This window comes from Sorex fumeus, unplaced genomic scaffold (genome assembly GCF_029834395.1).
Source record: "Sorex fumeus unplaced genomic scaffold, SorFum_2.1 ptg000037l, whole genome shotgun sequence".
Taxonomy (NCBI): domain Eukaryota; kingdom Metazoa; phylum Chordata; class Mammalia; order Eulipotyphla; family Soricidae; genus Sorex; species Sorex fumeus.
In genome coordinates this window covers 63,606,308-63,618,702 of record NW_026606094.1, presented here as the reverse complement: position 1 = coordinate 63,618,702, position 12,395 = coordinate 63,606,308, and the positions used below count along the sequence as shown (strand labels likewise).

The following is a 12,395-nucleotide window of genomic DNA, read 5'->3' as shown; positions in this document are numbered from 1 at the left end:
CTCCAATGGAGACGTTACTGGGCCCGCTCGAGCACTGTTCACAATAGCCAAAAAATGTAAAAACTCCGACTACCCTAGAACAGATGACTGGTTAAAGAAACTTTGGTACGCCTACACAATGGAGTACTATGCAGGTGTTAGAAAAGATGAAGTCATGAAATTTACATACAAATAGTACTACATGGAAAGTATCATGCTAAGTGAAATGAATCAGAAAAAGAGGAACAGACATAGAAAGATTGCATTTATTTGGGGAATATAAAGTAACCAAATAGGAGACTAACACCCAAGAATAGTCGAGATAAGTACCAGGAGGTTCACTCCATGGCTTGGAGGCCAGCCACACATGCTAGGGGAAAAGGCAGCTCAGATAGAGAAGGGAGCACCAAGTAAAGGATGTTGGGAGGATCCTCCCAGGATTGGAGATACATGCTGAAAGTAGACTATAAACTGAACATGATTGCCACTCAATGCCTCTTTTGCAAACCACAGCACCCAAAAGGAGAGAAAGAACAAAAGGGAATGCCCTGCTATAGAGGCGGATGGGACAGGGCGGGAAGGATACTGGGATCAATGAGCACTGGTGGAGGGATGGGTACTCGATCACTGTATAACTGAAACCCAAGCACAAAAATTTGTAAATCTACAACTGTACCTCATGGTGTTTCACTAATAAAAATTTAAAAATATATATGTATATATATAAAAGGCACAAAATAAAATAAATACCATTATGACTGAAAAAAAAAAGACTAGATGACCACGATACTTACCTCTAGTTGAATATAGACTTGCTCAGGCATCATTTGGCCATAAGTTTCCAAGAGTGTGATAGTTTCTTTCAGCGGTTCAAAGAGTTCATCAGTAGCTCTCTGTCGGCTTCTTACAGCCAGAAGGTGCCCCATGATATCAACTAAACCATCATGATTGCCTTCCCTCAATCCTCTCTGAAGTCCAGCATCTGTCTCCTTGATAAATTCTTGCAGCTCATTCAGACTAATACATATACATATCAATATTAACATACATATGTACATACAAACATACACTAAGACATAAATTAAACTCCTTAAACATTCAGAAGCATATGTCACACATAGGATTAAATGATATTTTCATTATTTGCCTAGTTCAACATTAGACATTCTATTATAAAACTGACCATTGTAATGCTCTTGAAATAAATACCTCAATTTTAGAAAGTAATTAGATATTAAAGGTTAGAATTGCAAATATCAAAGTACAGGAGGCTACCTGTCGACAACAAATCTCAGAAGATGCTCCTGAAACATCCAGCTCCATTTCTTAATGATGTTCAGCAAGTTCATTTTGAAGGGCTTCATGTCCACCTTGAACCAACTATCGAACACTCGGAAGTCATCAAATTTGCTCATCTGAACATACAAAGCTTCATAAATGTCAATCTGTAATGGGAAAAAAACACCATAAACACCCAATCCAATTCAAAGTCTGTAACTACATTAAAGAACTAAGGGTTTTCCTTGCCTGCTCTTTGAACTGTTCCAGAGTGGGGGGCTGTTCAGGAATTTCATCATTGGCATGAGTGTCTATCTCCTCAGATGACAGAGTTTGGCCATACAGGAGAAAATGCTTGAGAAACTCAGCTCGGTCATCCACCCAGAGGTAAGCATATGTGTCCAAGGTATTTCTAAAGTCCAAGACTTTGTTGATGACATCTGACACTCTTTTCATTATCTCCTGCCTGACCTCTGCCAGGCCAGTCATGTTATCCATGTCATTCTAAAGGAGAGGAAACCGAGCACTTATGTAAGCCAGCCTGGCTCTATCAATAACAGTACCCACGGCAATTTTTCAAAGGGACACTGATGGATAAAATAAACCTCCATGGCACATTCTTCTTTTATTTTTTAATTCTTTTTTAAAGTATTCAATCACCATGAGAAATACAGTTACAAGTTCATAATTGAGTTTCAGCCGTACAATGTTCTAATACCCATCCCTTCACAGGTGCACAATTCCTATCACCAATGTCCCCAGTTTTCCTTCAGTCTACCTGATCACCACCCTGCAGCCTACCTCTATGGCAGACATCTCTCTCTTTAACTTTCAGGCACTGCAGTTTGCAATACTGTTATTGAAAGAATATCACTTTCCCTCCTTTCAGCACTCAGCTTTTGTCCAGAGTGATCATTTCCAACTATCATTGTCACAGAGGTCCCTTCTCTGTCCTAACTGCACTTCCCTTCCCCCTCTGTGGCAAGCTTCCTATCGTAGACCAAGTCCTCCTGGTGCCCATGGTACGTTTTTCAAAATCTACTTTGCTTAAGCTCATGACTCCTGTAATTTGTTTTTGAGCCACTAATATAAAAGCTGCTTTCCATTTATGAAGGAAATACCTGATAATTTTCTATTTCCAGATGTTCTGCTACACGTTTCATCTGGGCAGACATTCTGAAACTATTGCAAAGCATTTCTTCTACCAAGTCATAGAAGCCATCGCCAGCCTCTTTTTCTAAAGACGGTTTAAACAGAATCTCAGGGGGCATTAAGATCATCTGTGCTTGAAAAAATGGTGCAGGTTTCAGTTGTTTCTCTGTGTTCATCAGAAAGAAGTCTAAGTCGTGCAGTATAGCTTGAAAAAATCCTTCCACCACGATGTCATCAATGAATTCTACATAAATCTTCCATGTATCCAAAGAAGGATTGGCCTTAAAGAGCTTCCTATTTTCCTAGAAACATACAAGTGTTAATAGGTGAGGTGTTAATCCCGAAATGATGATTAGCATAAAAATAAAACCTTTCTATCAAAAGGTTCTTAAAGAAGGGTCTGCATTTTTGTGGCTAATATAGGGGTAATGAAGCACTAGTCTGCAGAACCTTAAGCTAGATAGTCACGGTCACGGTCCTCCCATTGTTCATCGATTTGCTCGAGCGGGTAAAGATCAAAAAAGTATTTTGAAACCTTTACTTCATTTATAAGATCTATTCAAAAGTCATTATTTAAAAAAGAAAAATCAGGGCTAAAGAGATAGTACAGGAGCCAGAATGATGCCTTACATGCAGACAACCCGGTTTGATCCCTGGCATCGCTTGTGGTACCCTGAGTACCGCCTGAAGTGATTCCTGAGTGCAGAGCTACGAGTAAACCCTGAGCATCATCTGCAGTGGCCCCAAATCACTGTCACTGTCCTCCCGTTGTTCATTGATTTGCTCAAGCGGGTCCAGTAACATCTCCACTGTAACAATTGTTGCTGTGTTTGGCATATCAAATACGTCTTGGGTAGCTTGCCAGGCTTTGCTGTGGGTGAGATACTCTCGTAGCTTGCCAGGCTCTCGGAGAGGGGCGGAGAAATCGAACTCGGGTCAGCCATGTTGGCTGCTTATAAGGCAAATGCCCTACCACTGTGCTATCGCTCCAACCCGGCCCAAAATAAAAAATAAATAAATAAATAAATAAAAAATAAAAATCCCCAAAAACAAAAAGAAAAAAAAAGATAGTACAGGAGGGCTGGAGTGATAATACAGCAGGTAGGACATTTGCCTTGCACGAGGCCAACCCGGGTTCAATTCTCAGCATCCCATATGGTCCCCTGTGCACCACCAGAAGTAATTCCTAGTGCAGAGCTAGGAGTAACCCCTGTGCATCGCTGGGTGAGACCCAAAAAGAAAAGAAAAAAAAAAATAGTACAGGGGTTAAGGTGGTTGCAGACAGCTTCCAGCTTTCCCTCCAGGATTCATTCCCTGACCCACACTGCAGTGCTTTGGGACAGCAGGGGAGTCCATTCTCTTTGCTCTTCCAGATGACAGAGGCCAGAAATGGAGGACTGAATCTGTCCAAAGAGAAGATTTCCCTGTATAAAGATAGCTCAGAAGAACATGCAAACAAGCTAATTTCTTCAGCCCAGTCTTTCCTTAAGAAAACTGAAACACGGGGCTGGAGTGAAAGCATAGCGGGTAGGGTGTCTGTCTTGCATGCGCCCGACCCAGGTTCAATTCCCAGCATCCCATATGGTCTCCTGAGCATGGCCAGGAGTAATTCCTGAGTGCATGAACCAGGAGTAACCCCTGTGAATTGCTGGGTGTGACCCAAAAAGAAAAAAAACTGAAACAACAGGAATCAGCTTCCTGTCTATCATCTGTATCTCCCCTATGAACACCAGGTTCCCTACAACCCTTCCCACCCTCTGCTGCTACACATCAACTTGCCATGTTCCTATCTTAAGAGAGTTTCCACTTCTGCTTGGGCATGTTAAAACCTCATTGCCTCCAAGGCTTTCCCTCAACAAAAATTTCCCCCCACATTTTAGGTCATTCCAATCAACACACAAACACCGTGAAACTTTCAAAACTACTGAAAACTATAAAACACTCCCCAACACTGACATCCAGGCTTTAGGGACTCACCAGCTCTCTTGGCTTCAGCCAAAAGAACTAACAAGCAAATAAGCAATTTGTCCTACTTCCTCTTTTTCCTCACTAGTCTGGCTTCTGTCCTGACACATCTTCCCTGTCTTTTTTTTTTTTTTGCTTTTTGGGTCACACCCAGTGATACTCAGGGGTTCCTCCTGGCTCTGCACTCAGGAATCATTCCTGGCGGTGCTCAGGGGACCACATGAGATGCTGGGAATCAAACCCAGCTCAGCCCTGTGCAAGGCAAATGCCCTACCTGTTGTGCTATTGCTCCAGCCCCACATCCTTCCTGTATTAAGGTCCTGTCACCTGCTCTGATGGGTAGTATCAGTCCTCACACTCAAGTCTGATGTCAGGATGGCGCAGAGTTAAACTTCTCAAAAGTTCCTCTTCATTTGGTTTCCTGGGCAAAATCACCTGTGGTTTTTCCTTCTCCTTTGCCCGATTTTTTTCTTGATCCCCTGTGCTGTGACCCTGTGCTGGGACCTCGTCCTCTCCTCGGTCTCAGGGACAACTTCAAGGCCAGTGTCCAGATAGACTTCTATCTCCTTTCGATACCCACATGAGATCATCTACAGCAACACCTCCCTCAACAGGTAGCGCCAGAGTCAGGCAGAGACAGAGATGCACAGCTCCTGGACATAGATGTGGCACTCCCACAGCAATAAGGAAACTTCTTTCTGTGGCTCAAACTTTCACCCCTTCAAAGCCATCATTGACTTTTCTCTCCCAACTCATCACTGCCAATCTTTATATTGACTCTACCTTCCCAGTCCATCCAGCTTCCAACTGCTTTGATCACTACCACCCTGGCTCAGGCCCTCACCATTTCTCATCTAAATTACTAGGATAAGCCAGGTCCTATCTCCCACCTCCTGGCTCCCCTGAGGTTTACATTCCACAGGGAACCTTTTGAGGAGAGTTCCTGGCTGCTATTTCCCCTCAGGACCAAAGTTTTCGTAACTACCCAGTGCTCTGTGTTCTTAGTCTTTCTGGGTTTTTTGGTTTTGTTTTGTTTTAAATCCCTCTCCTCCACTAATTATTCCCCCGGCACTGTTGTAGGCATGCTGGCTTTCAAGCCCATCCTCAGACAGGTCAACCATGCTTTACTTCAAAGCTTCTCTTCCTGGGCCAATGGTTCAATGGACTAGAGCACTTATTTTGCATGTCAAAGGCCAGGGTTTGATATCTGGCTTTGCAAGTTGCCCCAAGCACCACCAAGAATGACCCTTAAAGGGCTGGAGCAGTAGCACAGTGGGTAGGGTGTTTGCCTTGCACCTGGTCAACCAGGGTTTGATTTCCAGCATCCCATACGTTCCCCGAGCACCACCAGGAGTAACTCCTGAGTGCATGAGCCAGGAGTAACCCCTGAGCATCACCGGGTGTGACCCAAGAAACAAAAAATACAAAAAACAAACAAACAAACAAAATCCTCAAGTTGGGAACTGGGAGTAACCCTGAGCACTAAACATTTAAAACATTTTTTTTTAATGTCTGCATTTTTTCAGTCTCTGGAACACCAAGCTTCTCCAGACACCCACACAGTTCATTCTGTGAACTTCCACTGCAGAAACAAGACCACAGTAAAAAGGCCTTTCCTGGGACTAGAGTGATAGCACAGCAGGTAAGGCATTTGCCTTGCACGCGGCTGACCCGGGTTGGATTCCCAGCATCCCAGATGGTCCCCTGAGCACCGCCAGGAGTAATTCCTGAGAGCAAAGCTAGGAGTGACCCCTGTGCATTGCCATATGTGACCCCAAAAGCAAAAAAATAAAAAATAAAAAGTAAAGGCCTTTCCCTCATCTAAAATGCCTCCCCTACATACCAATTCCCACCGCACCTGTCCAGCTTCATTTCTCTAGGTAGTTCTCATGATCTTACTGCCTAGGTGTTTTTTTTTCCCCTTAAAGATGTATTCTAATGCAAGTTTCAAGGAACAAAGGAACAAAGGACAGAGTTCTTTGTTTCCTTTTTCTGTTGTTTTGTTGCTGCTGCTCTTTTCTCTTCTTAAATTGATAGCCCTTGGGCCAGAGCAGTAGCATAGCAGGTAGGGTGCTTACCTTGCTCAAAGCCTACTGAGGTTCTATCCCCAGCATCCCACGTGGTCCCAGAACCCCACCAGGAATGACCCCTGAGCTCAGCCCAGGAGTGAGTCCTAAACACCACTGGATGTCACCCCCAAACAAAGAACCAAATAAATGTTTACAGCCCTAGACCCCAGGTATACGGGTGATACGGGAGAGTGGTATAGCTACATATCTGAATCATAAACCCAACCACCCTGTAATTATGAGACCTAAAATACAGCCACTGAACTTTGAAATGTACCTGTCAAGTTTGTCAGGCCGGAGTGTGGTGGGGAGGACAAGGGCAGAGGGCAGGAGGGAGCATGGGAACTCTGAAGGAGGGAACTTGACACTGATGGTGGGACTGGTGTTGAAATATTATATGCCTAAGACTCATCTATCAATCACTTTGTAAATGATGGCTCTTTTTAATTTCAAAAAGAAATTTTTTTAAAGATTAATAGCTCTCTAAAAGCACTTATTAGTACAGCTGCCAAAACTCAAAGAGTGGACTCCAGATGTGCAGTCAGGACAGCTGTCAACAGGGTGAGCTGCTAGTAGCATTGGAAAGATACCAAAGCTGCAACAAAGGTTAGAATTCACCATTCTCCTTCATCAAAAACGGCTCCCATTCTATTCTCTCCCACAAGAATTTGTACAGTGAGAGCTATAGTAATTCTAGGCAAGTTAGGCAAATTCCTCCTATTTACAATGCTGAGCAAAACCATGTAAAAAGCTCTTTTGGGCCCAGTTAGAGAAACCTACATTTCAGGTTAAGTGCATTTCTCCTTCGTTTGTTTGTTTGTTTGTTTGTTTTTGCTTTTTGGGTCACACCTGGCGATGCACAGGGGTTACTCCTGGCTCTGCACTCAGGAATTACTCCTTGCGGTGCTCAGGGGACCACCTGGGATGCTGGGAATCGAACCCGGGTCAGCCGTGTGCAAGGCAAACATCCTACCTGCTGTGCTATATCGCTCCAGCCCCTCCCCTTCCTTCTAAACTAGAGGAAAAGGTGATGGATAAATTACCTCAACCAAGTGGTGGATCTTGCAGCCATCTTCTTGGATGAGCTTGTATTTTTTAGCAAACAAATCACCTTTGTCCTCCAATGTCAAGGCTGTGTCCTTCCTGTGCTCCCTTCTGGGGAGGAGTGGACACTCGGCCCAGGCCCTCATGGTGTGCTGGATCTCTTTCACGTTGCTCTGGGTGTGCTCGACTCTGCGCTCCAGCTCGGAGGTGGCTATTCTCACCCGCTCAATGTACCCCCAGCAGTCATGCTGCCACGTCAGTGAGGTCGCTGCCGCTTGCAGCTCCTCATCCAGAGACTTCAGCTCACCTTCAATCAGTGGGTATTCAACTTCCAGGAGAGTCTGCTTCAGCTTATTGTAGCCTTGCACAAGAAGCTCAAGATTTCCAATGTACTGTGCAAGGGAGAAATCCCCAAATAAACAAAATTACCTTTGCTATCTTAAGCATGATTGGCCCACAGATGATCAATTAAAATCTGATGTGTTTTCAGGCTGGAGAGATAGTACAATGGGTAAGGCGCATTTCTTGCACACAGTCAACACGGGTTCGATCCCTGGCACCCCAATATGGCCCCCTGAGCCACCATTAGTGATTCCTGAGCACAGAGCCAGAGTAAGCCCTGAGCACAGCTGGGTAGGGCCCCCAAACAAAATCAAACACTATGATTTGCTTTCATGTTCAAAATCTGCCCGACCTCTAAACACACAAACCTTTAAAATGGTGTTTCTTTTTTCAAAGATGGCTAATGCCGAATGCGGAATGTCTGACTTCTTCAACATCAAAAGGTATTTTACTTCTCTCAATACAGCCACTAGCTTTTAAAAGAAAATCAAGAGTTGTTACCTATATTAAAATATCATTCTAACACAAGCTAAAATCAAAACTTTTAAAGCTTTTTTTAAAAATTATTTTCATAGTTTCAAATTGTTGCAATAAGGATACCTGTTTATGAAAGGGGAAAAAAACATTTCACAGGAAATGAAAGTATAAATGAAGGTACTGGCAATAGATTTTGTCTCACTGTTACATATATTTTCAGCAAAATACAGTTGTACATGCATACTCAGACCTGTAATAGAGAGTCAAGACACCTCCCTCTTTGCTCAGTATTGTCATTCTTGTAGAAAAATACAAATTTGTTCTAATGTGACTGACATAAAAGAGAGCAATCTGTGCATACTACCAACTTTGTGTTGCTTACCTATTGACAATTTTTATCATGAAGAACATTAAGCATTTTTAAAAACTGCATCCAACTGAACCAAGAAGCTTAGAAACATGCAACATGCTCATATGCACACACCATATTCAAGATGCTGTTCTGCTTTGGTTTCTATTTTTTAAATATATCACTGAAAGATTTTAAGTTACATCTATAGCCATAACTCCCATCTCCCCCAAAGTCCAATGAATTTTATTGGGCTATCTTCAAAGGGAAATGATTTGGAGGAATACCAAGTCATTTTGCAGCAGAAATCACTGTCTCCCTAAGTCATGGGTTCTGAGCAGACTGCACAATGTGATAAAATTAGTATACCACTTGCCATTTTATTTCATTCCATATTAACTAACACAATAGTTTTTTGAATCTATATAATTCCTTTGGGTAAAATCCTAAGGATTATCCCTAAAGAATTTTAGCAATTTCATTTCTATAACTTGAGTTTATGAAATCAATAAGGGAGAGGGACTCCTCAGTCCTGACTCCTCAGAGCAGCATTTCTCAGTTGAAAACAGAGTAACTCAATCCTTCAATAGCCCTGGGGTGAAACCATGTAAGTGGAGGGCTATAGGATGAGATTAGGAGGCCAACTGGTAGGAAAGGGAGGTCACAGAAAGTAACCAATTTTGGAAGAAGATCATGGTTAGAAACAATGTGACTATTGTAGGACACACACACACACACACACAATGTCTGTGCACTGAAGTTTACAAAAAAAAATCAATGATGATATTATAATTTTAGGGAAAAGATCAGAATTTGTATCTAGATTATGACCATCTACCCCAATAAAGCTAACTTTCCCATATTCTAGGCATACTTTTACAGTACTGTGAAGACAGGGAAATCACCAGAAGTGGATTTATGGTTGTTATCTAAAAATTCAATCATATATTTAAAATTATTTTGTCAGGGAAACTTACAGGATAATATTCATATATGATTTTCCTTTTCTGCAAAGCCTCTAATTGCATAGGGAAACAAAATTTATTTTGTATGTCCTATCTAGTATTGCGGAGGATGCTTATGTAAAAGAAATACCTGGCAGGCTAGAGAGTGAGACCTAGTGTCTGAGTGCATAGATGTGGGAGGCTTGGGTTGATCCCCTGACTACTGTCAGGAACAACTCCCACGCACAGAGCTGGCAGTAAGTAGTCCCTGAGCAACACCAGGATGCTCCCTCCCCCAATATATGTACAGGTGTGCATATATAGGTATATGTATGTATATGTATATTTATACACACATTATATATACATATTCAGTATATTATATGTAGCAGGAACATGTCATTTGTATTAGTTTCCATACTTTATATAACAAAAGATGGTTTAATAATGATATTGTTCATCTACATTATTAATATCAATTTTCCCATTTACAAGTTGCTTTATATCTTTTGAAAACTGTTAGTTTTTTTACAACAACATCAATTTAACCAACATGTTCAATCTTCTTGTCCCTCTGAAATAAAAGTTTAACACTGTCTACCTAAAGCATGGCAGAAGGATTCTGTGGCTTGCCCAAATTTTTTTCTTTGTCTTGTTGGGTCACACCCAGCGCTGCTCAGGGGTTATTCCTGGCTCTGCACTCAAGAATTACTCCTCTTGGTGCTCAGGGGACCATAGGGGATGCCAGGAATTGAACTTGGATCGGCTGTATGGAAAGCAAACCCCCCCCACCCATCGTAAAATCACTCCAGCCCCTTCCCAAATTTTAATGTATGAATCTTTAAAAGGACTGGTATCAAATGGCCAAAAGCCACAGAAAAAATGCTCTATATCACTAACCATCAGGGTCTCTCAATCATTGCTGGTAGAAATGCCAACTGGTCCAGCCCTTTTAGAAAACAATATGGGCAATCCCAAAAAACTAGAAATTGAGCTTTCATACAACCCAGCAATACCACTTCTGGGAATATATCCTGGGGATCCAAAAACACACTGCAAAAAAAGCCATCTGCACTTCTATGTTCACTGCAGCACTGTTCACGATAGCCAGAATCTGAAAACAAGCCAAGTGCCCTAGAACAGATGACTGGATAAAAGAATCTAAGTTACATCTAAACAATGGAATACTACACAGCCACCAGGACAAATGAAGTCATAAAATTTGCTTATAAATGAATGGACATGGAGATATAATGCTGAGTGAAATAAGTCAGAGAGGGATATACATAGAATGATTGCACTCATTTGTGGAATATAAGAAAACATAGCAGGGGGGATGGAGCAATAATAAAACAGCTAGGCAGTTCGCCTTGCCTGTGGCCAACCAGGGTTCAAATCCCAGGATTCTATATGGCCCCCCAAGCACCGCAAGGAGTAATTCCTGAGTGTATAACCAGAAGTTACCCCTAAGCATTTTCAGGTGTGATCCAAAAAGCCAAAAAGAAGGAAAAAAAACACAATATGAGACTTAGGACAATATAAACTTGGGCCAGAAGGATGGGTCGATGGTTGGAAGTCTGTCTCAAGTGTTGGGTGAGAAGGCAGTTAGGATAAAGAAGGAAACATTATGACAATAATGGTTGGAAGTGATCACTCTGGACAAGAACTGGGTGCTGAAAGTAGGTAAAGAAACAAACATAATAACCTTTAAGTACCTGTATTGCAAACCACAGAGCCCCAAAGGAGAAGGAGAGGGAAAGGTAGAGGGAGAGAGAGGGAGATAGAAGTGTCTGCCACAGAGACAGGTTGGTGGGGAGGAATGAGAGGAAAACTGGCAATATTGGTGATGGGAAATGTACAATAGTGAAGGGATAGGTGTTAAAACATGGTGTGACTGAAACCAATTGATGAACAACTCTATAATTGTAAATCTCATGGTGACTCAGGCAGAGTCTCCTGCCCCCATGCCTGGATGTCCTCCCCAGGTCCCCTTGGAGGGGGGCGGGTCGAGTTTCCCTCCCCGCCCCGAACAGAGCTCCGGCAGCCGAAGACCTTCAGAACCAGCCACCACCATGCTGAGACCACTCTCCACGCACATGAAGGTACCGGCAGAGGAACAAAGGCATGCGGGTCCCGGGGCTGAGATCTCCAAGCCTGCTCAGATCGGGGCTGAGCATCCTCCACCCAGATCCTCCAAATTCCAGTAGGCAGGGATCACACCCACCAACTGGCCCCCTGGCGCCGTGTAATCCCATCAACAGCCAAGACCCAGAGACTATAAAACTCAGTGGCCACGCGACATATTATTATCTCATTCTTACTGTGGACAACCTGGCAGGTTACCAAATGTTACCTGCCCACACGGCAGAGTCTGGCAAACTCCCTGTGGCATACCCAATATGCCAAATACCAGTAACAATGATGGGTCTCATTCTCCTATTCCTGAAAGAGCCTTGAATATGGCATTTTTTAAAATCTCAGGGCTAGGACGAATAGACATTACTGGGGCCTGCTTGAGGCAATCAACGAACAAGATGATCGTGATCATGATGGTGACTCAATAGCACTGTAGCACTGTCCTCCCGTTGTTCACTGATTTGCTCCAGTGGGCCCAGTAACATCTCCATTGTGAGACTTTTTGTTACTGTGTTTGGCATATTGAGCACATTACAGGTAGCTTGCCAGGCTTTGCCGTGCAGGCAAGATACTCTCCGTAGCTTGCCGGGCTCTCTGAGAGGGGTGGATAAATCCAACCCAAGTCGGCCAGGTCGGCTGCATGCAAGGCAAAGGCCCTAC

General features: G+C 43.0%; 1 protein-coding gene across 1 annotated transcript in view; it reads right to left on the bottom strand.

Moving 5' to 3' along the window:
* DNAH11 (dynein axonemal heavy chain 11) overlaps positions 1-12,395 on the bottom strand; it is a 331,353-nt gene that overhangs the window by 283,127 nt on the left and 35,831 nt on the right. The window contains exons 10-15 of the mRNA XM_056118695.1: positions 8,198-8,302; positions 7,487-7,879; positions 2,379-2,711; positions 1,507-1,761; positions 1,255-1,424; positions 774-996 (exon numbers count right to left, since the gene is read on the bottom strand). Coding sequence (XP_055974670.1) covers positions 774-996; positions 1,255-1,424; positions 1,507-1,761; positions 2,379-2,711; positions 7,487-7,879; positions 8,198-8,302 — 1,479 coding nt within the window. The remainder of the gene's footprint in view (positions 1-773; positions 997-1,254; positions 1,425-1,506; positions 1,762-2,378; positions 2,712-7,486; positions 7,880-8,197; positions 8,303-12,395) is intronic.